The sequence below is a fragment of the Colletotrichum phormii genome (assembly GCF_030913505.1).
Source record: "Colletotrichum phormii strain CBS 102054 chromosome Unknown BDP81scaffold_3, whole genome shotgun sequence".
In the NCBI taxonomy this organism is placed as follows: domain Eukaryota; kingdom Fungi; phylum Ascomycota; class Sordariomycetes; order Glomerellales; family Glomerellaceae; genus Colletotrichum; species Colletotrichum phormii.
Window position 1 is genome coordinate 2,508,334 of NW_026851445.1, and position 24,209 is coordinate 2,532,542.

The window sequence follows — 24,209 nt, forward strand, 5'->3', positions numbered from 1 at the left end:
GGCTGAGGGGGAGGCTCGACTGCTGATTGTGGATGGGCATGGGAGTCATACGACGACAGACTTCATGTGGAATTGCTATATTAACAATATCCATTTACTGTTCTTACCACCACACTCCTCTCATGTCCTCCAGCCTCTTGACCAGTCTGTCTTCAGCCCTGTTAAGTCAGCCTATCGGAAGGAGCTCGGTTACTTGTCTCAATGGAACGACTCTACCATTATAGGTAAAAGGAACTTCCTGGACTGTTACCAGAAGGCTCGACTTGCTGGTCTATCAGTCTCGAACATCAGAAGTGGTTGGAAGTGGACTGGTCTACACCCTGTGGCGATGGTTAAGCCCCTGATGAACCCTATGGTGCTACCTGAGCCTCCTGCTAAGCCCACCACACCCAAACCAACTAGTCAGGGCAGAAAGCGATGCCATAATGGTCAAAAAACTACCCCTGTTGAGCCATGGGATTCTGCCTCCTCTGCAGTGGTCTGGTCGACACCCAGGAAGCTGGCAGAGCTCAGCGGTCAACTGCACTTATACACCCAACTCGACAATGATACCAGCACTCAACGGCTGCTATTCAGGAAGGTGAAAAAAGGCTTCACAGAGCAGGCCTGGCAACTGGCAGCTGCCCAGCAGCAACTAGCTCACCTGAGGGCTCAAGTTACCAACGCTGCAGTGAGGAAGAGGAAGACTGTTCAAATCGATCCCAACACGAAGTTCGCGAACATCAGGGATATCCATCGGGCTCAAATCGAAGCGGGTGAAAAGGAGGTTATCACGGCTGAATCCAGCGACTCTGAATGCCCTAGTGAGGCTGGCAGCTGTATTGTAGTGGGTGTGGTTGAGGATCAATAGTTAATAGTAATGAGGAGGTCGGGTTGTGATCCCATCGTTTTTGTGGTGCCAGAAACAGGGGGGTGCCAGGAAGTGGGGGGTTTGACTTACCATAATGCCAACAGATCGATCTATTGCTAGTTGCAACTCCCTTTCTTCAAACCAAGGCACCTTCAACTTCCTCTGAACGTCGTGCTGCAACAAAAAGTCATGGATCCTGAGAATGGATATGACGAAGAGGTCGAGGCCACGTCGTCATCATCTTTACAGGCCACCTCTCAAAGAGCTGTCAGTTTCAATCCGGGTTCCGGAACAAGCGCCCATGTTGGTCGCAGTAGCTAACACATCATAAGTGTGATACCTGCCGCACCCGAAAGGTAAGGCAACGTTCTGACCCATGCCTTTTGGAAGCCACCATGCTTCCGTCATGGTGTGTCTGTTCAAGGAAGAACGAGCCACGGCTAATTGACAGCTGACTCTAGATTCGATGCAACAGAGAACGCCCATGCTCACATTGTGCGAGTAACAATGTCGAATGTACACAAACAGATATCACTAGACCGCGGATCAAACGCAAAAGAATCCTGTTGACTTCACAATAGTAAGCTCAAGTTCCCAAGGGTCTTTGACGCCTTCGAAGACAGAAATACGTACGATCTTGTCTGACATTTAGTCGGGGTACCAGTGAGCAGAAGATTGACGAGATTGACTCCCTTCTCAACGAAGCTGTTGATCTGCTGAAGGGCGTCCACGACAAACTTAAGACTGACCCCGTTGCACCCTACCATACGCCAACATCTACTCTTATGTCCCGATCAATTGAGTCAGGATCTAGTCCTGAAATGGTCGTGGAAGGAGAGTCCTCGCTTGCTGCTCAATTTTCCTTCGCGGAAGATTTTATACAATAGGTCGCGAAGACTGACTTTCTTCGAACCTCTGGCTTAGAAATGACGGAGAGCCTTGAGAACCTTTCTAATATAGTAGCCACTTACAGGCAACAGCCTGTCTTTGACGAAACGATATATCCCCATGCTCGACCTATCGAACACCCTGGCCTCCATACGTGGAAGTTGCCTCCGATACAAGAAAGCGTTGCATTGATCCAGGTCGCCAAATGTAAGTGATTTGGTCCCTGTCTCATGTAAAAATTGACGGATACAACTTCTTACCGACGCGTTTGCCAGCCCAACGCCTCGCCGGAACAGGTTGGATCTACGAGTATCTACCGATGAACCAATTCTCAACAATTTGTCTCGACGTCTACTTCACCGAACACTATTCTGAAATGGATTTCATCATCGTTAACGCCGACCTTCACTCGATCTTCAAAGATTACAGCACAATAGTCGTTGGGGACGAAAGAGAACGTTGTGAAAGGCACGCTCTCTTATGCCGTGCCAATCTCGAGACAGGGCTTTCCAATTTGCCCTTGCACATGCCTGCTATACCAAAAGCAATAATTGCTCTGCTTTTTGGTGTGAGTGAAGATTACATCTAGGCAAAGATTTTGACGCTCACTTCGTTGCAGGCTTTTCATGCCATCGAGCTCTCGAAGCCTTTTTTGGCCTGGACTCTGTCTTCAAAAGCATCCGAAATATGCCAAACATTGGGATATCACCGAGAATCTTCTTCAAAGAGCGAGAGAGAGAGGAAGATGCTCGTTTCAAGAGATTTCTCTTCTGGAGCAACTACTTCGTTGATAAGAGCCTGTCGCTGCGCCTAGGTCGGGCGTCGACTCTTCCGGAGTGGACAATAACCGTTACTAGGCCGTCAATTGCGGATCCTCGTGAAGAGCCGGCGTTGGCCTACTTCGTGTTGTGGGTGGAAGCTGCCCGATGTCAAAGAAAGATTTACGAAATGCTCTACAGTCCAGATTCAGTCAGGCAACGAGACGAAGAACGGAGATCACGAATCCAAAGTCTCATATCTGACCTAGAAAACCTGGCAAAAGCGACCTCGGAAACAAATGCAAGTAATAGATACGCGATGCAAGATTGGAGAACTGATTCAAGCCGCAGAAAAAATGGATTAAAACCGCAGTCGATAACGCCGGGCAAGACTTGATGGACTTTTACGCAACATCGGATGAGACGTTGCGCCTTTCACTCCTCACATTAGTCCAACGAGCTGCACCTCAAGATCTTGAATGTTCCATGACATTCAATTCTGAATGCGTCAACGCTGCGCGAGCGACCATTGAAAAGCATAAGGACTGCATACCTGTCATGAAAAGGAGCGGGGATGCATACTTCCCAGCATACTTCCAATGGTAAGTATTGCTCATTGTGCGTTTACAAGCGTGAATGCTGATTAGCGTAGGACTCTTTTATTTGCGCCGTTTGTGCCATTTGTCGTGGCTTTTTGCCATGTTATCGAAACCCTCGATCAGGCAGACCTTGGTCGCCTTGGTGAATTCGTCGCGTCTATAAAAGATGCTGCTTGTGTTTCAAGTGCTGCTACTCGAGTACATCACCTGTTCAATGCTCTTCATGGTATTGCATTGCGCTACGTTGGATTTCGCGCGCTTTCAGCACGACGGAGACTTCAAATGTAACTGCGGGCGGAAATTATCGCCTACCCATCCAGTATATTGCACGAAGAACCGCCGTACCTCGGCGCTATGGCCGATTACCGGGACCGTGGACGATCCGGGACCACTACCGCCCCCGATAGGCCTGGCCGAAGCCTATTGGTACGCCCTGGTCAGAGACCCGGGTGCCTTTGAGAAGTTCGAGCGTGTGACGCGCTACTATGAGGCTCACTCTCTGCAAAGATAGCGAGCCCGAGATCCCGCGCCTCACAACTCTCTCACACACCCACCGACGCCTTGAGGCCCCGGCCTTACCACACCCCTCTCTCTTCCTTCCTCCTTTATCTTCTATATAAGAAAATATAAGAAAACAGAAAAATGCTCGCGTAGGCAAATATGCCTCCGAGGGCCGGTTACTTGTTGCGGCAACGCCGTCTGTGGACGGCGTAGGGCTGCTAGAGACCCATTCGCTTCTGCCGAGTCAGGGACCCCCTGCTGGCGTGCTTTTTGGAACTGAACGGACCCTGGGGATTAGATACTAAACTCCACTGCTCTAGGCACGAGAAGAAAAGTGTACATTATCCCATCGAGTGCTGCAAGGCGACAGTACATTGGCTCCACATAAGGGGCCCTCTTTTACCCCGCACCGCATCTGGTACATCCACTGCTTGAGTTGCCCCTATGATTTCTACTACGGTACATCCACCAAACTGCCTCGAGTGCGATGTAGCTCTCTGTAACTCAGAAGATTGCTGGTACCGATTTCATACGCAGAATCTCTAATAATTGGAAGTATCTATTATCAATTACGTTGGTTGGTTGGAAAAAGGGGCCCGAAGTGGCCCGATTGGCTGCTCCCCCGCATCTCAATGTACTGTCGCCTTGCAGCACTCGATGGGATAGACTGCCTGACTTGTCGTACGCTATAATGGTGGCACGGCACATCATATGCCCAAAGGGCGCTCTGGTTGATCGGAGCTTAGTTACATAGATAGCTGGGCACCTGTCCCTGATGATGTAAAACACCACTACTACTACTACTACTACTACTACTACTACGTTGGATTTCGCTCTCTCCCATCATGCGAGACCCAGCCACAGAGCGATCCTGAAATCGACTGGGTACTTGCCGCTCTGGCGCCTCCTTTAAACTGGGATGAGCGCCGTGGCCAGCAGTTTCAAGAAGGCGGTTCAAATGCTCTTAGAGGCAATGCGGTTGTGGACAGTCAACAGTGTGACGCAACAACTTTAGATGGAACAAGCCTTGGAGTTATCGGGAATCGTTCCTTAATGCGAATGGGACACCAGATGGAGTTGGAATCCTGGTTTTATTAACAGTGAGGCTATGACGGGTATATTGAGGCAATCTGAGACCAAGTTCACTGGGGCGAACTAGACAGATTCACTTCCATGGAGCAGCAGGATGGTCATCGAAGATAAGAGATGCGAGAGAGTCGGCGTTGGAAAGGTACATGTATTTAAGGAGGCTTTCCGTAGCTTACAACAGAGAGGAATCATGCTTAAGTAGGTAGTCATCATTTCCACATCTAGCTAACAGCGGATGGGCAATGCGGTTTCAGAAATGAAAGACACAGCGAGATTTGTTATCAGCTCAAATATATTATATGCTCCTTCAACTTTGTTCATCTCGCAAAGACCTCATACACGACGAAGGCTGACATTTGCTCTGTCAACGGGGCCTTTAAGGCCCTTAGCACCCTCATTTGAGTATCCTGCAGGGGCCACAATTTCTGCCATTGTTCCGACAGGAAGAGTTGCCTGGATGAGTATCACTACAGCAGTCTCATCGACGCTGACCTCAACCTCAAACATGCCTTGCGAAAGTTTTGTATGATAGTGAGCAGACTTGATACCCGAAAACACTGGTGCAAGCTGTACTTTGCTCCAACCCGGTTGCAGCGGCTTCACGCCAACTACATACTGCGGCAGAAGAAACACTGGCCAACAGGACCAGGCATGCATCAGTGAGGTGTCATGTCCAAAAGGTTTGCCCTCGGCTGTCATCGCTTCCCAGTGCCCTCCCGAGTAGTTTGGACTTGACGTGTCCGCCATTGGACCCCACACATTTTCGATCAGTTGAGTTGCTTCACGACCCTTTTGACGTGAAAATAGCGCCTCCACGGCAAATCCTGTTGCGTAGGGACTCACAACCCCCGTACGGTCCCAATGTTGGAGCCCTTTGAAAGCTGCAGGCATCCAGCCTGGAGGTCCAGAGAAGTGAGATGCACAAAGGTCGCAGTTTTCAGCAACATCAAGTGCAATAGCATAGCCATTCGTGTCCTGACAGATTCCTTCCTCCGGCAAGGCGGACCCCATGCGGATGCAACCCTTTTCAGAATTCCATAGGTTGGTTACAATACTCTTCTTCAGAGTCTCAAGCTTTTCAGACAATCGGGATCTTCGATGGTCGTCGGTGGTCATGGCCTTCACAGCGTTCAATGCGTCGTAATATGCCAAGTTTGTTGTGCCAGAAGCTCCAAAAACAGGTCCTCCAAGCGGATACCAGTGCACTATGTAATGTTAGCCAATATAACATGCAACTGAGAGACGTGCCTTCATCTTACTTGACATGTCAGGTGAAACTTCGATCAATCCTGATGGCTTCTCCTGGGATTCGGCGTAATTGAGCAACTTTTCCGCCACCGGAAGATAACGACGAAGAGCTTCATGGTCTCCAGAATTCAACCAGTAGTCCTTGATGGCGACTACCAACAAGAAGGCGTAAGTCATAGAGTAGAATGCGTAAGTCGGGGGAGGCTCGCTCCCTTCGTGGATAGGGGCCTGGATAGGACACAGATTTCCAAGGTATCCTGCCCCTGTCTGATGGCTAGCAAGAAGCTCGATGCTTCCTGCAACAGCCCCGTAATCCATACCAGAATATGCAACGCCTCGACCTGAAACGAAGAGATCTCCTCCAAATGTTGCTCGGTCTCTCTTCGCGCCATCTACCATGCAAGACACAGCATTCGTCCCAACTTGGAAGTCTGCCAGTGTCCTCTCCTTGTTCCCGGATAACAAGTCATTCTCGTAAAGACAATCTCCGTTCGCGTCTCTGACATTCAAGTTGCGATAGAGAGCAAGCCAACCCTCAGGACCTCCGAAAGCTACAGAGCCAGTGTTGATTCCCAAACCTTCAAGAAGAGGTCGGATCTGTACGTCTGTGATTGTTGCAACTTCTTTCTCGTTGATGATGACGGTGATTCGGTTACCGCTCGTAATGGTAGAAACCTTGATCCAGTCGCCTTGCTTTACAATTCCGTGAGTAGACCAGCTGCCAAAGGACTTGACCGGAAAAACGGCCGATACATGTGACAACCCCTCGAATGCACAAAGCTCTTCTTGGATAACGTCCAGGCAGAAGATGACTCCGTTAGCAACCATGTGGACGCCCCAACTGGCACCAAGATTTTCAACTAGAACTTGGAACGAAACTTCCTTGTCGCCCCATCGCGTGCCTTGGCGGCAAGGAGCCCAATGCTGACCAGGAACCCTGGTCCCTTGATCGGTGATGTCCCAGGCTGGGGCCGTCTCCCCTTTGACCACGGTGCACATTTCTAGCGTGTTGACACCGTCATTCCAGATGCGGTTGAGAGCTTCGTTTGAACAGCTGAAAGAAGCCTTGGGTCTTATTATTGGCCTGATTGCACCGAAACCGAGTTTGCTGATGACAAGAGTGGCATTGGAAGTGATGAGAATAACTTTCAAGTACCTCTGGGATCGTTGTGCGAGTCTTGGTTTGATAGTTTGCTGCGATTCCGAGGGCGTTATAGTCATAACAACATTGCGATAACAGTCCATAGCATTGGAGAAGAAAAATTAGGGGCCATCGCCTTCGAGATTGTTTTAGTTGGGCACTTTTACTTTTGAAGGAGAATATCCATACCTGTTTCGCACTCGATTCCTTCAATAGTTTCGCTGTAAAGGATTCTCACTTTGATAGGGCCCTCGCCGCTCGCACGATCAACCATGAGTGAAGGAAGTCCGCCAATGCATCGGCCGTAATCAAAAGTTATCGATGCCTGTTTCGAAGATTCAGACAGTTCGCCATTTGTAAGAGTGACGACCCCTGATTCAGCGTCGCGGCGAGCACCATTCGAAATTGAAACGAGCCGCGATGGCTCCAACAGGGCCACATTTGAGGAATCCATTCGAATCCCAATAGATATACAATGCAATGAATCAAAATCGTTGAATTTTGTCACGTAACAGGGATAGTAACCGCATCTCACGAAGCGCCCGTCACGTGCTGTATCACGTGTATATCACATACATCCTGTATATAGACCTTTCTCTTTTGTCTATTTCCACTTTGATATTGCCCGAGTCATTGAACAGGAACGTTAGGTGAAGACGGTAGCCTGTAACATAGTTTAGATTAGTATAGACCATGTCGGCATAGCGCCCGGCACGTCCTTTTGTTACCAGACGTTAAATACATCATCATCATCATCATCATCATCATCCACTTTGATAGGTTAAGCCACTTTACCACACTCCGTATGCCCATTGCTGTGTGCCATAACTCGTGACAGTTATGAGCCCAGCTCTTAGTTAAGACCCCATACCACGATAACGCACTCATCAACACGATTCCTACGTTCTCTTCAAGATGACCGACATCTTCACATCCACTTTTGGCCAAGCCAAATTGACTGGCCGCGACAGTTGGATCAAATGGTTCCAGGCCTTCCGCCTTATGAGTGAGGGACTCGAGGTCTGGAAGTACGTCGACCCAGACGCTCCAGACTCCGACGCACTCCTCACTCCTCTCACGGCGTTCACTTCACCTTCTGACTTCGAACTATTACTCTCAACCCGTAATGAAGAAGAACAACGAGCCTACGAGGCACGCCGTGAGGCGTTCGAAAACGACCAAAGGAACTGGGAAATCCATCGCCAGCAACTTCCAGCCCCAACTCCCAGCATGACCCCTTCGACTTCCTCGAGCACGAGCAACCCACAGGATCCAGCTGGAACTCCTTTTACGATACCAGCTATGCCACCTACTTCACGCAATCAAATCTATCCCTATACCGCACCCGTGAAGAGGATCCATACGCTCGAGAATATTCAGAAGGAATGGGAGCTCTCTGCCAAATACCATCAAATCATGGCTCCTGAACGTAACAGTGTTAATACGCACATCAAACTCCTCGCCCAGTGGTTGGGAAAATCAGTTAACGCCACTCTCTACGAACACGCATTCCAGAAAGCAACCGAGAACGGCGTCAAGTTCAGCGTACAACGAATCGTCAGACAACTGAAGCAGGAACTGGCGCCCTCCGAGGCCATGGTCAGGAGTGCGGTTCGCCAGGAGTACAGACAAGTCCTCAGCAAAGCGAGGACCGGAGTTAACCCCCAACGCTGGTACGAGGAGTGGCAGTCTACTTACCTCCGAGCCAAAACGTACGATATCCCGGAAATTGACGGAGAGATCGCCATAATCGACTTCCTGGATGCGGTTAAGTCCAGACTCAACCCTACATGGGGCCAACGCACTTATGAGACTTTCCGCGAATCAATGGCTTTCGAAACGCACACCAGGACCCTCGAGGAGATTGCGTATGCGTTTAGCCTGGTAACCCAGGAGGCGCACACCAAACGGGCTTCAGGTCAAGGAGGGGCTTACTCCACTTTCGCTGGACGCTCTGACTCAGTTGAGAACGCAAACGACAAGGGGGACGTTACTTGCCCTTGCAATCACGCACACCGCTGGAGGCCTTCGGCGTGCCGAAAGTTGGAATGGGCACTTACAAGCCGTAACACCAGTGGGTCGCCAATGCGAATGACAGACAGCCAAGTGGAGGAAGTCCTTGCCGCGGTCAAATCAAGCAAATGGAAATCCCTCCATGCTGAGCTCAAGAAAGTTGGTTGGCTCAAGAGCGATGGAACCCCAAAGAAGCCTCGGCAACCGAAGGGATCCTCCAACCAACCCACTGCGAGCTCAACGGCAGACCAGGATGACGGCCACATCGTCGCTGTACTCATGAAGAGTCAGGAGGCAGAGATAAACGCAATCTTCAGTACCCCTATGGGTGGCGCTCATCCGTTGTCCCAGAGCACGGTAATGGACAGCTGTGGAGCAATGCACCTAGTCAACGATAAGAGCCTACTTGAACCCGAGAGCTGTGTGCTGTCAGGCGACGATGACTACGTCGAATCAGGAACTACCACATTGCCTGTTACCGCACGCGGTACTCGTATCATGAGAGGCGTTTTGGACGGACCTAAGGGGGAGGGAACATGCGATCTGAGGCTTCAGAACGTTGCCTACGTTGAGGGATTCCATGTCAACATAGTCTCGGAGACTCTTCTAAACAGAAGCGCACTCTGGTACTGCGGTCTGGATTGCACTTTACGACAGGGAACGCTCCGCAAGAGCACTGTCAAGAAGCAGCTCATCCGAAAGAACAACCTAGTCTTCCTCGAATACAAGCTCCTCCAATCCTACCCTTCTTCCGCAGACCTCAAGCGTGTCCTGAAGAGCCCAGCTGGTATTATGCTACCAGTCAGCCGTGGAAAATTCCGTCGCTCGTACCAGCGCACCCGTGAGAGATCTGACAGCGCGCTCCTTTGGCACCTCAGGACTGGCCATCTCGGACCTAATGCCCTTCGTCAACTCCTCTACAAGACTCGTGGTGTGCGTATTAAACCCCCATCACAAGTTGAGTGTGAGGCATGTGCAATATCCGAAGCCAAGTCAGTGATCTCAAGAGGACCACCCTCAAAAAGAGCCTCACGGCCATGGTACCGTGTGCACTGGGATCTCTTCCACTTCGAGCCATCTCTGAGTGGACGACAATACATGCTCATCGCCTCAGACGAATACAGTGGACAGCTCAGGGGGTTCCTTTGAGGAACAAAACCGAGGAGGAAGTGCTATTCGCACTGCAGAGCCTCGAGGCAGCGATCCGTCGTCAGAAAGGAACCCCAATCTGCTTCTTCAGAAGCGACAATGAGACCGCCCTCCTCACCGCAAACGTCAGACGCGCTTACGAGACGTGGTGTGGTGAGCTAGGAATTGGAATAGAGCTTCCACCTCCACATACGAAGGAACCAGTAGGCAATGCCGAGAGAGCAGGTCAACTCGCAATCACCAAAGCTCGCAAGATGCGCCTTTCTGCGAACCTCCCTGAGAATCTCTGGGACGAAGCTGTGTTGGCAGCGATTTTTATCCATAATATTACCCCACGAGAGGCCAACGATGAAGATTCGCCCATCACAATGGAAATCAACTGGCAGAAGCGATATCAACGCTGGTGGCAGACGGGCCACCGAGTGCGGGATTCCGAACCGGTTACCCCGCATCTTGGCGGTCTCTACCCATATGGTTGCCGAGCATACCCTCTTCACAGGGATCGTGAGAGGGGCATACGTCGGAAGGAGTATAAAGTGCTTCCCCGCGGGCATATAGGATACCTGGTTGGATATGTGCCAGAAACGCACAACCTATACAGGGTCTGGGTGCCCGCGCTCGAGCAGGTGTTTGTTACGAGGAATGTTAGGTTCAACGAAGAAGTCTTTTATGATCCCGCACACGAGGAGCAAGCTATCGTGGGCGAACAAGCAAATCTGGTAATCCGAGAAATGCAAGAACTCTTCAACGCCAACGATGAGGTAGTTCGAGCACTCGGGGAAGTGGATCTGGACTTCGGAAATGCCAACACTCAAGACAACTCTGTGGTCGAGTATAGTATTACTGTTGGATTTTCAACTGTTCAGGACGCTGAGCAACCGACAGACGTACTCCAGGGTGCGGTTAATGATACTGACGAGGCTGACATAGCCTTGCCGGCACTACCAACCCCTGAGATGACCCCCTTGCGCGAGCTCGGGGGTGGGGGTGAGGAAGGGGATGTAGCAACCGGGTCACAGACGGCTCTGCGCATTCCACAGTCCTCCCCACGAGCGCTTACACATACCGCGGAGGTTCTTGAGCCCTTAATTCCTGACGGCTCTCAGCAGGAAGCTGAAGCACGCGGCAGACGAGGTGCCGATCACGAGGATGCAATTCCTGACGCTGAAGTCGACGTCAGCAGGGAACCCTCACAACAAACCTCTACTATTACACAAGAACAGAGCTCACAAGAACCGCCTCAGCGAGTGCCAAGTGAAGCTCCGTCAGGTCCCAGACGTTCAAACCGGGCCCGCAGACCTCCACAACGCTTCGACGGCAGCATCTTCGCGACGCTCTTACATTCGAATACAGAAGACGGCGATTACCACAACCGCCGCTGGGACTGCTTTTTCTCCACCTTCATGCCTGATCAGCAGAAAGCTATGGAGGAAAGCAGTGTAGGACATACAACACTTCACCAAGTGATAAAAGGGGCAGTCCACAGGACCTACCTGGAGCGCCCCGGCATGGGTCAAAAACCACGGCCCAACAAAGTTGACTTCTTGAGCCCACCAAAGAAGTTCAGCGATATCGAACACCTCCCACAGCAACTACAGAAGCTGCTCAGGGATGCCATGGACGCTGAGATGAAAAAGTTGAAGGATATTGGCACATGGGAGGAGGTCGACCGTGATCCCAAACAAGGGATCCCACTTCCATTGAAGTGGGTATACACCTACAAGCACGACGCTGACAACGAGGTCTACGAGGTAAAAGCACGTATATGTGTAAGGGGGGACATGCAACCACTCGACCCCTTACAAAATACGTACGCTTCAACGCTCTCCGCAAAGGCCTTCAGGCTTGTGATGGCAATAGCTGCCCAATTCGACCTTGAGGCTGACCAGTATGATGCCATCAACGCATTCCTCAACGCGCCCATCAAGAGCGAAAAACCAGTGATTGTTGAACTCCCCGAGGGATACAAGATCACTGGCAAAGTAGGGAGACTCCAACGCGCTCTGTACGGTCTGCGAGACTCGCCAATCTTGTGGTTCCAGACTTTTACCTCCATACTTCGTAGTATGGATATGATATACAGCCACGAGGAGATCTGTATATACCAAACCGCAGACAGGAAGGTGATGCTGGTGTTCTATGTCGACGACTTCATAGTTCTATACCATCGAGACGACCGAGAGGCGGCTCAGGAGGTCGTCGACGGCATAAAAGAATACATCAACCTCAAGGAGAATGGACCGATCAATTACTTCCTCGGAGTGCGGATTATACGAGACCGTACTGCTCACAAGGTTTACCTGGTCCACGACGCATACATCGAACGGGTTGCTAAGCGCTTCGACCTCATGGATTCAATAAATCCAGCCACCCCTCTTCCGCAGTACGAGTTCAAACCAAACGAGGGGCAGGCAACGAAGGAAGAAATAAAAAGCTTCCAGGAGAAGGTCGGAAGTGTGCTTTATACAGCCATTATGATCAGACCAGACGTCGCTTTTGCTTGCTCGCAATTATCACGGTTCCTGACCAACCCAAGCGCAACCCACATCAAAGAAATCAACCAGTGTATCCGATATCTCTATGCAACAAGATATCTTGCGCTCTCCTACGGCAGCGTACCGAGTGCGCAATCATTGCTTCTAGCTGGAGATGCCAGCTTCGCAGACGACGAGGCAACACGACGATCATCACAGGGATACATAATGTTCCTTTTTGGCGGCCCAATTCAATGGAAATCAGCACGCCAAGCGACGGTTACAACGTCAACTACCGAGGCTGAGCTTCTTTGCCTTGAGGAAACCGCAAAAGAGACCTTGGCTCTGAAGCGCCTTTTTATGGACATTGCCCTAGACTTAGGAGAAGTATGGTCAGTCAACTGCGATAATCAGCAGACGATTGGACTCGTCGTGGGGGAAGGGGAAAGAATAGCTACCCGGCTTCGTCATATCGATATACAGAACATGTGGCTCAGACAAGAGCACGCCAGAGGCAGCTTCGAGGTTGCTTATATGTCAACAGAAGACATGCCAGCAGATGGACTTACCAAAAACACTACTCACCTGCTCCTGTGGATGGGTTAAGGAGGCAGACCATCTAGTCTACTGCCGAAAGACCCTACTGAGGAGGCAACAGTGGCCCACCCTCTACCCCTACAGCCGCCAGGAGCCCGTAGGACCTATAGGGTCCCTCGATCGCTACTTCAAGGGGCTAATCACTGACTCTGAAGGCTTCCAGGCCTTCCTCTGCGTGACAGACTTCTTCCAGAAGATCTGCCCGCGGTACTAGAAGATAGGTCATAACCTATCCTCCAAACGACAGACTACCTCTAATAAGAAACCAGATGGTTATAACGGAACTAGGGCACCAGTGGGAACTAGGGATGGATAGAACACATAGTAGCTCACGAGCAAGATTTGGAGGACGTCAGGAGACGGCGTGTACTATATAGTATATAGCTAGAGCCTGCGACCCTTCACGCCACATACCCTTCGGGAGGTCTGCCGCAAGGGCGGCTGCGCCCTTGCCGCCATGGCGTTAAATAGAACAACAACAACAACTTACCAAAAACCTTTCACGAGCCAAGTTCGAACATTTCCGCACACTTCTCAACCTATACGATGCGCGAGAAATCATCATAAACAGCCAAAGTAGTCAGAAATAATCAATTTGGGCCACGCTCAGAAAAACTCAATGCCCGAAGGCAGACGACAGACGGAACCGAGAGTGCGGCCCGAAGGCCCAAACCAAACAAACAAAACTTTTCCTGGCCCGAAGGCCCAAAACTCCCAAAACAAACTTGCCCCGCAGAGCACACGCACACAGAAACACGACTCGGGCTTGCGCCCACTATTTGAACTCCTGGTCCAAGAAGAACGAAACCGCCGGAACCATGGCGTCGGCGGCGAGGAGGGAAGAAACGCGCGCCAGAAACCGCGCCTTGCGCGCCTCGAAGTCTTCGAAACCACGAGCAACCGGAGCAGCAGGGGGAGCCGGAGGCGGAACGACCGTCAGGTCAACGACCTGGGGGGTGGGAGCGGGCGGGGCGACAGGAGCCTGGTCGTAAACGACCACAACAGGCGCAACAGACAACACAGGCGCACTCGGGGGAGGGGCCGGGGGGCTCGCGGGGGGGAGGAACTTGTCCGCCCAGAAGCGGATGTGATCCTCGTACTCGCCCTGGTGGGCCATCATCCAGTTCACCGCATTGCGGATTTTGGAGATTTCCTTTCAAACCCGTGTCAGGAGTGCGTTCTCAGCAACAGCAAAGGACAATGTACTTACGAGAGCGGAAGCGCCACCCACGATGGCCTCTGTGAGAGCCCAGGCCATTGGCCGCATGACGACGGGCACGTCGACACAATGTTCGGCCGAACGGCCGTTGAAGCAGCGCGCACACCGGCCACGACTTCCCACGAGACAACGACCACCGTCATCACGGTCGTTAAACCGGAGGGCTGCCCGAAGGCAGGGCAGGCACTGGACATTCCGCTCCTCGGGAGCCTCGCCCAGGAGCTTCTTGGGGACTAAGCACACGTCAGACAAGTCCTGAATAGCGAAAAGAACCAACCACACTTACCGCGGGGCTTGCCTTGGCCTCTCGGCGTTCTCTTCTGCTTCTTGGCGCCCTTCTTCTTGGCGGAGCGGGCAGAGACCTTGCGCTTCTTGGAGTCTAAACAACGTCAGAAGCGAACTTCGAAGATAACGGCACACCACATACCCTTCTCGGAGAGCACATCGTCCTCATCATCGTCATCCTCATCATCCTCCTCCTCTTCAGACTCTTCCTCACTCTCGGACTCCGAGGGAGGGGGGTCGGAAAGCTCATCACCGGAGCCTCCAGAACCGCCCTCACCCTCATCATCGCCCACGTCCTCACCGCCGACGAGAGCCTCGAACTCCTTAGAGTTCTCGGCATCACCGCCAGCAGCCGCAACGTCCTCCTGGCCAGGGAGAGGGAGCTCGGGAACGGGGCCCGGATGCGCGGGAGGGAAGGCGGGCCGCGGGGGGGAGACCACCACGAGGGGCTCGTCAATAACGTCGTCTGTCCAAACTTTTAGCAAACCGCACAATCCGCACATGGGACACATCGTAAAAGTTGCGCGAAACTTACTGTTGCTACCGGCCATGTTGGATATTTGTATCTGGAATAAAATTAGCAAGCGATTCGACGGCGCTGGCGCGCGCGCGCAGCAGACGGGGGCACCTACGGCAACTGCGAGAGGTTGAAAGGGGAAAGAAAAACAACAGCCAGGCGGCGCCGCGAGAATTTGGATATACGCGAGGCGGCCAGGCAGCCTCGCCCTCACTGATTCACACACCGGAAGTAGCAGACTATGCGCTATTCCTGGTTGGGATCCCATTCACTTCAGACGAGGGAGCTATTCACAACAAACGCGCTCCATAAGACGCGTATCCCTTGCGTTTATTTTTCCTTTGTTTACATTCGACCAAATCGGGCCTTTGTGAGGGTATTCAGAGGTTCTATCCTGGGCACAATAGCTCCCTAGCGGGAGCAATTGGGGGGTGTGTCACGTAACAGGGATAGTAACCGCATCTCACGAAGCGCCCGTCACGTGCTGTATCACGTGTATATCACATACATCCTGTATATAGACCTTTCTCTTTTGTCTATTTCCACTTTGATAGGTTAAGCCACTTTACCACACTCCGTATGCCCATTGCTGTGTGCCATAACTCGTGACAAATTTGCAGAAGATTTGGCTTTGAAGACAACTGACGTGCAATTACCCAGGTTTTGAATGGCATGCCTAGTAAGCGTGAATGTGCATCTAAGTCAGACCCGCATCGGGAAATGCGAACGTGTTTAACACTAGGCTTGTTTCGGATCAGCGTCCACCCGGTTGTGTGGGGGGAAGGTGGACGAAGCTCATAAAAGGGGCGCCACGTCCACCTCAACGTCAGTTTGCTTCACGTCTCCGTCCACCCGCGAAATCGCTCACACGACTCGGCAACTCCATAGAGATCTGGGGCGCATGAGCTTCCCCAGATTGCCCAATAAGGTCGATGGGTTCACCAAACGAGGTTGAACAGACTAGCCACACTTGTGGGGTCTGTCCTCGATCTTTCACTCGCATAGAGAATTTTAAACGTCATCAAAAGACGCGTAGGTCATTCAAGAACGAGTATGAAGGAGCTAGTAACGCTTGGGTCCTGACTTCTGTGCTGCATAGACCAGGGCAACCTACCTCACCATTGTATCATTTGTCAAAAGAGGTTTTCACGCAGCGATTTTCTCAAGAAACACCAACGACTTCATCAGAAGCTTAATCAGGAAAATGCATCACGTGGCGAGCATAAGATCTCATCACCAAAAAAGGTGGATTACTCCTTCATCATGGAGGACCCCAATCCGCTTTCGTCCCTGTCGCGAGGTAAAGACAGAGAAACGGAAGCTGCAAACCCGCCACTTGTTGGCGACTTGCAACTGCAGTACTCTGATGTTGGCCGCGCCATGAATATCACGCGCAGCAATACGAGTTATGCCGCGTCTTCGGTTCTTTTACCATCTGGCGTCGCGTTCTCTAGGTCACAAGATACAATGGTAACAGCCAGTGAGCTTGGGGCGAATCCAGACTTCTCATATTTTGTTCAACCATGGCAAGATAGTCTGTGGGTTGACTCAAGCCTGTGGTTCGCGCCGGATTTCTACGACGCGGTAAGAGAGACATCACATATGAGTGATAATACCCCAAGACGATTCGATCTCACTATCTGCTCACTGGAACTGGCTGGGTCAATATCCAACTATGCCTCGCAGCAATGCATCGCAAATGGCTCCAAACGACGACCAACTCGCAACTTTAGTTCCAGCCGAGATATCGGATGGGCCAGAGAGTATACCGAGAGCCTCTTCTCCTCCGAACGTGCCCTCTAGAGAAGACGGCGTAGCGTTTGCGTGGAACCCGTCGTCGAAAAGTCTTTGCCAGACACATTCTATTTCTATTGACGAATCACACCCTCTTATGATTCTACATAATCCTCGATTCGACATACTAGAACCAACATGGACTCGCATTCAAGAATTCCTAAAGCTTGAGACCCCCGGCTCGGAGAATCTCATCCTGCCGTCCCTGGAAGTTGCGAATGTGTTTTTGGGGCTATTTTTTGAGGTTTTCTATGAACAAAGTCCTGTACTACACTTACCAACACTTACGGTTGATTGTTTACCGTCACCTTTACTCTCCGCCATGATCATTATCAGCGCCACATACAGCCGTATCCGGCACACAAGGCGCTTTTCCATACTCATGCTCGATAGAGCTCGTCAGAATCTTCAAGCACTGATCGAAGTCGACAAAAGCTTGACTAGACATCCTGAAACTATCTATGCATCTTCTCTCCTAGTGTATACTGGGCTATGGTGCGGAAACAAAGGGGCATTTGAGACTGCCGAAGCATTCCGAGGAAGTTTGGTGACATACTTCAGACGTCTGTTCCAACCGAAAACAAAAGTTGCAGATGCCGCAGGCAGTCGTGTTGAGGATCATTGGAGAGCGTGGGCAACATCTGAGTTCAAGCGCCGTTTACGTTGGTATGTATACATGATTGACTCACAGTTCCCCGCCATTTTGAACATCCGGAGTATGATGTCTCTTGCAGAGGTCGCTAGGTGGGACTGCCCGGGTGATGACGTGTCAGAGCCCTCCCGGATAGGGGCTAGTAAGAGGTAGTAAGGAGTCCAAGCAACAAAGGAGCAGCTCAGATATATATACAGCGCAGGGAGTACACGTCGAGGGAGGAGCAGATTTCAGTAATTCATCATTCTACCCCTAACTGCAGTTGGCCTCTGAGAGCTTCCACCCTGCGTCAACAATCCCAACTTGACATGACGCCTCCTGGTGTACAGCGAATGCTCTAGTCTGGGAAGCTCAAGTCAAATCCTTGGGGAGTTCATCGGCACCAGAGTTTGGCATTCTTTGCAAGGCTCTGGCAGACAAAAGAAGACCTCATTCCACCAATTTGACACGATCAGTCTCTACTATTACTGATAACATCAGTCCGTGGACACAGTTTCTGGTTCTAAGCTCTTTAGCTAGTCAGGCACTGGACTGGTCACACGATTGGTCAGTACAGGTCGGCAGTGACCTTGCTATGCTCCAAGATAAGGGCCGTGATTGCCATCGAGAAGGTCTCCGGATACGAGACAATATCATCGGTAAGTCATATTGTCTTCCAGTTCTCTCTGCCAAAGCTGACGCGTTCATCTCAGCATCTTTGGAATCATGGGAGTTCTACTACGGCACCAAGCACAGTGACAACGTGATCCCGGATGGGACGCAAAGTCCAGTGCTGTACTTCCAGAAAGCATCTCACATACTCCGTGGCCTAGTGAACATTCAACTGCATACGTGCGTTGTTGATTTGCAAGATGCTCTCGGAAAAGGCGGAGCAAGTGCTGTCGATGAAAGCCTGAGCCGGCTTCGAATCTATTTCACAAATGGGTACACCGGTTGTGTTGGCTCACATCGAGAGCCGCCATATGAGTCCCTAGACACCTTCGCCAAATCGGTCATGGAAACTGCATCTATCATGAGCAGCCCGACATTACAGTCTCCCACACCTTATAGTATCTTTGGAGTCTTCCTAAATCACGTCTTGCAATGGGCGTTTCTAAAAAGCAGCCCCGAAACGTTAAAGTCGCACCTTCGTAACCATCTCCAAGTGATAGCTTCCTCGTACCACGGACAGGGCGTGTCGGAGCTCACAGGAATACTTGATTTCGGGCTCTCTACAGCAGATCCGACAGAAATAAACAGGGACAGAAGCCACTTAGTTCTCATGCAAGCTGCGCAGAATTTGGCGCTACTTGGTACTTGGGGCGCATCGCTGAATCTGGCACTTCTGCTTCAATTGAGAGCGAAAACTTAGCTTTGACGCTGTTGATATTAGGGGTTGGGACTCATAGTGGTCTGCTCAGGTAATCACTACAAAAGACTTTTAGCCACAAAATGCGGACATGAAGGAAGCTTAATGGGCCCGGGACAATCATGTCCCGCTAACGGGGCTCTAAATCGCAAGTTCTCCTCCATGCCATAACATCTTGATAAGAATCAAAAAAGCTATCAAGTTCGGTAAAGTTCAAAAGTCTCAGTATGTAAGGACACCCATTCGCCCACCACGGTGGAACTGTGCAATGGGTATTGGGTCCCGCCGTGGTTGACTAGCTCACGGAAAAGCAATACGACCGAGGGATCCGAAGTTGCCTTAATAAAGTAGGTAGCAACTCCGCCTAACTGGGTCTTGTTAAGGTTGATTAGAGGCACGGAAGCGTAGAAGCTATGCATTCATTCCTTCCATTAGCAGGCTTTAGCAGCATCTGGGATAGGTACGGATAGATTCACAGTAAGGCGAACGGGGCACTAGCTTATCCGCGTTCGCTCGGTTCTGACCTTCTGATCAGCCATCAGTGCTTTGCTAGTTTGTAATAATTCGCAAGAATCCCCCGTGCTTACCGTACGTATCTAGTGATGGCAAGTTGAGGCCGAAGCCAGATGATGGGAAAGAGGGGAGGCAAATGGTATATCTACACGGAACTGTCGGCTGTATTGCCATCAAATTGGAGAGGATCAGCGCGCATTTAATTGTAAAGCAGAGTTATTGTGAGGAAGTGAAGGTGTTGGTATACACGTCAGCAGGGCAACCGTACGGTTGGAACGAAGTGTCAATAATGGTCTATTATTGCTACGTCTAGAGGTGGAAGGAGGAGATTATGGGCAGAGCCCACAATCTCCTAGAAGTGGTCTATAAGTGAAAAGGCCGTTTATAAATGCCTATACTGCCTTTTAAATCTATCATTTTTACCGACTACTTAGAGATCTAATATTAGTTAGTTAGTAGTTTTTTAATTATAAGTAGAAAAGATAAGTTAGTCTTTCTTAATAATTAAATATCCTCTAACTAACGTACTGTTACGGCCAGCTAGTCGTAGGGGTAGTTTGCAGAAGTTGAGGCTGCGGAACTGGTAACAGTAATCGTAGTCGGGGATAGCTTCAGGGAAGCTATGTCTGTCAATCGTAAGGGTAGGTAAGGCTTCGGTGATCAATCGTAGTCTTGTCAAGGTAGTAGCTGAAAGCGGATGTTAATCCTGATACGAAGTTAATTGCTGAAGAGCTATGGAAAGTCTGTCCTAGAGCCCAGCTCGAGTCCATCCTTATATACAAGTCCGATCCTAACTGAACAGTGCTGTACAGTCCACTTTGTCTGGATATGTTGGATATGCCGAATATCCAACATATCCTTGACTCGGTTGGATATGTCGAATATCCAACATATCCTTGACTCGGTTGGATATGTCGCATATCCAACATATCCTTGACTCGGTTGGATATGTCGCATATCCAACATATCCTTATCCCTTATCATATCTCTTATCATCACGTGACTTGTACCATAGTTCTTCCGTTCCTGGGGTTTCCCCAATGTTCCGTCCCGTCCTGCATATATGATGCGCCGTAGCCGCTAGGCGTCAGCGGGGCACGCCCTGGTCTTCATGTTGGGTCGTAACACGTACCTTAGTGTTACGACCCGACATGCACGACCAAGTCCAGGGCCTGCCCCGCAGGACCACGGCGACTAGGGCACACCATAAGTACACGAACTATGGGAACACATGCGTCACCCTACGGAACGGAAGAACTATGGAGCAAGTCACGTGATGATAAGATAAGGAAAGCCGTATGCCAAGAATACGGAGTCCGTCCTTTGAGGTACGGACCCCGTATATTCAGAATACGGAATCCGTATGGTAAACATACGGATAAAGGATATGTTCAGAATCAAGACTTGTATATAGGATGGACTCGAGCCGGACTCTAGGACAGACTTTCCATAGCTCTTCAGCAATTAACTTCGTATCAGGATTAACATCCGCTTTCAGCTACTACCTTGACAAGACTACGATTGATCACCGAAGCCTTACCCACCCTTACGATTGACAGACATAGTTTCCTTGAAACTATTCCACGACTACGATTACTGTTACCAGTTCCGCAGCCTCAACTTCTGCAAACTACCCCTACGACTAGCTGGCCGTAACACTTAGCTAGTTATAGTAAGACTTCCTCTTTATTTAAGACGTGTTTTCTTAGCCCTCCTGTATTAACTAAGTAGGTTATTTTCCTCCCGGAGGATCTAGACCTCCGACCTTAATAAGGTAATCTAGTATATAAATCCCCGCGCTCCCTTTAATAAATACTCTATAGCTTTAATAATTGAAGTTAGGTGTTACGAGCTGGACAAGGCAACCAACTGTGGCACAAAGCAAAAGCTTCGATAATGATGACTCCGGCATCATTGTCCCTTGTTCTGCATATATAGCTACGCGCCCACAGTGACAAGTTGCGGCGGGCGTAACATTAGGGAGCTATTTTAATGGCGAGAGATCCTCCTTTTAATAAGTTCGGATTAAGAAGAGGCCTCTATTAGTGTTACGAGCCGGACAAGGCAACCAACTGTGGCACAAAGCAAAAGCTTCGATAATGATGACTCCGGTCATCATTGTCCCTTGTTCTGCATATATAGCTACGCGCCCACAGTGACAAGTTGCGGCGGGCGTAACAATTAGGTTATTTAGTATTTAAGAAGTCTAAGTTATACGGGGGGTGTTATTAATAGGGACCTTGGGGGTATTAAAGTGTGTAATTTAATATTAAGCTTCGAAAGTACACTTTCGGCATTTAAAGGAATAAGCCCGGCCCCTCTAATGTTACGACCCAACATCAGACCAGGACGTGCCCCGCTGACGCCTAGCGGCTACGGCGCATCATATATGCAGGACGGGACGGAACATTGGGGAAACCCCAGGAACGGAAGAACTATGGTACAAGTCACGTGATGATAAGAGATATGATAAGGGATAAGGATATGTTGGATATAGGACATATCCAACCGAGTCAAGGATATGTTGGATATTCGGCATATCTAACATATCCAGACAAAGTGGACTGTTCAGCACTGTTCAGTTAGGATCGGACTTGTATATAAGGATGGACTCGAGCTGGGCTCTAGGACAGACTTTCCATAGCTTCTTCAGCAATTAACTTCGTATCAGGATTAACATCCGCTTTCAGCTACTACCTTGACAAGACTACGACTGATCACCGAAGCCTTACCCACCCTTACGATTGACAGACATAGTTTCCTTGAAACTATTCCACGACTACGATTACTGTTACCAGTTCCGCAGCCTCAACTTCTGCAAACTACCCCTACGACTAGCTGGCCGTAACACCCCAGCGTGGACTTCTCAGACACCAAACAACCCAACAGAGGCAAATTCTCAGTCAACTTTGATTAAAGATCGAATCTTAAATCATCCAAATAGCTCGCCAACACTAGCTAGTAACGCAGTTAACCATATCCTCAAAGGGACACTAGCTATGATGTATCGTAATGCTCTTCTAGAGGCTGAGAACAAAACCCTTCGGGAGGAGAATAATCTACTTAGCCGACGGCGGAGATCTAAGAAAACTCGTCTCAGGCAAGGAGGGAGCCTTACTATAGCTGAGGCAGATGACCTTCAATCACAGAGAGAGGCTACAGCTCAGATTGAGGAGGAAACGCGCCGGAGTAGTGGCCGTCGGCCGAGGACGGAAACAGGTCAACGGCGATGTGGCGTCTGCGGGAACACTGGACACAATGCGCGCACATGTCCATTTCAGAGAGAAATGTCTAGAGAAGAGGATTATGGGTAGTTTCAATTAATTAAACTTTGTTGATGTTGATCAAGATTTACATACGTGGAGTGGTTGCTGTCTAGCGATCCGCTCGCTTATCATGCACGTTATCTATTAGTGATCACTAAGTGGATACTAGTGAGCGCTCACTTTAGATAATCACCGTGATCACCTTATTGTATACTTACTTTCCTTATTATCACGTGACTTATACCATAGTTCTTCCGTTCCGTGAGGAGTCACCTGAGTTCCCGGGTTCTCTGCATATATCTAGTAGATAGCCGCCGCAGGCCTGCGGGGCGGGCCCCCTGTCCTTGTTATGCATGTTGGGTCGTAACATTATAGAGGAACGAGAGCTAAATGGAATACATAATACTTACCAATATAAGTATAAAATTCAACTTGGTGGAACTGTAATCGACCCTTGTGAGCATTGGTATTGGAATGGAGCTTCGAGGCGGAAGTGTATCTTACCCACAAGAATCGCCCCTACATGTACTACTGGAGCTTGGATTGATGCTACCAATAAGGTTCTGATAGTTAGGACTGGGTGATCAGGACCTTACTATTGTTGAAGAAACTCCTTCTTTTCATATTCAAACGTGCCCATTCCGGCCAGAAATTTTCTGACACCTTCGAAAACCAAGGTCTGAGCGCTCACGTTCGCAAGCTGCGTGAATCCATTGCCATCAAATTGTACGTTGACGGGCACACTTACGGCCAGTATATTCTTTCGCCTCCACAAGCAGACGTAGTATGCCTCCGACCTCGGGAAGTAGGTCAAGACTGATCATCCGGGACAGCTCCAAGAGAGGCACTACTTTCACATTCGGGCCCGGTGATTCGCATTATCCGCTTCATTGTTTAACGCATCTCGGTTTTAGTGATTTGCGTACATATGAAGAGCGACCACAGATTTGTAGGTGAAGGAGCGCGATTGGAAGTTCGTTCAGGCAAGATCTCAATCGCTACTAGCTCTGTCTTGACATTGCTTCATGCTATTGTGATGTTTTTGTGGGAGCAAAATAAGTACTGGCAGCTGGCACTTCCATATGTACTTAGGTGGTGGGGAGACGCGGGAGTAGTAGACCAGATTCCTCATTTCTCCGTTTACCCATGCCGCCGGATGATTCTCACAGGATATCCCCCCAATCAGCGTGCAGACCGCACAAAAGTAAACGTGTCCTCCTCTTACCAATCAAGTCATTGTGGCCCTATGGCACCTACATGATCAAACTTTCATCCCCACTGAAAGATTCCTAAGTCTGCTGTACCTTT

General features: G+C 50.0%; 5 protein-coding genes across 5 annotated transcripts; 3 read left to right on the forward strand and 2 right to left on the reverse strand.

Annotated features, from left to right (window-relative positions):
* Positions 1-1,776: 1,776 nt before the first annotated feature.
* BDP81DRAFT_478846 (uncharacterized protein) lies at positions 1,777-4,933 on the forward strand (the record flags this gene model as incomplete). The annotated part of the gene is made up of 8 exons (XM_060594865.1): positions 1,777-1,945; positions 2,014-2,306; positions 2,358-2,489; positions 2,534-2,801; positions 2,870-3,003; positions 3,063-3,098; positions 3,144-3,338; positions 4,449-4,933. The coding sequence occupies 8 exons, from the start codon at positions 1,777-1,779 to the stop codon at positions 4,692-4,694; spliced, it is 1,473 nt and encodes a 490-aa protein (XP_060450103.1). The 3' UTR covers positions 4,695-4,933.
* An 85-nt stretch (positions 4,934-5,018) lies between these two features.
* On the reverse strand, positions 5,019-7,528 carry BDP81DRAFT_458268 (Six-hairpin glycosidase-like protein; the record flags this gene model as incomplete). Its single annotated transcript, XM_060593393.1, has 3 exons — positions 5,019-5,890; positions 5,945-7,110; positions 7,242-7,528. 3 exons carry the CDS (start codon positions 7,526-7,528, stop codon positions 5,019-5,021), a joined length of 2,325 nt encoding a protein of 774 aa, XP_060450104.1.
* A 6,554-nt stretch (positions 7,529-14,082) lies between these two features.
* Positions 14,083-15,362, reverse strand: BDP81DRAFT_390752 (uncharacterized protein; the record flags this gene model as incomplete). Its single annotated transcript, XM_060587450.1, has 5 exons — positions 14,083-14,460; positions 14,518-14,759; positions 14,813-14,905; positions 14,954-15,277; positions 15,347-15,362. 5 exons carry the CDS (start codon positions 15,360-15,362, stop codon positions 14,083-14,085), a joined length of 1,053 nt encoding a protein of 350 aa, XP_060450105.1.
* Positions 15,363-16,223: 861 nt separating this feature from the next.
* On the forward strand, positions 16,224-16,808 carry BDP81DRAFT_468921 (uncharacterized protein; the record flags this gene model as incomplete). Its single annotated transcript, XM_060594503.1, has 2 exons — positions 16,224-16,360; positions 16,428-16,808. Coding segments are annotated over exons 1-2 (480 nt in total), but the record flags the coding sequence as incomplete, so codon positions are not given.
* Positions 16,809-17,027: 219 nt separating this feature from the next.
* Positions 17,028-19,125, forward strand: BDP81DRAFT_311053 (uncharacterized protein; the record flags this gene model as incomplete). The annotated part of the gene is made up of 3 exons (XM_060583693.1): positions 17,028-17,916; positions 18,116-18,412; positions 18,467-19,125. The coding sequence occupies 3 exons, from the start codon at positions 17,028-17,030 to the stop codon at positions 19,123-19,125; spliced, it is 1,845 nt and encodes a 614-aa protein (XP_060450107.1).
* Positions 19,126-24,209: the final 5,084 nt, after the last annotated feature.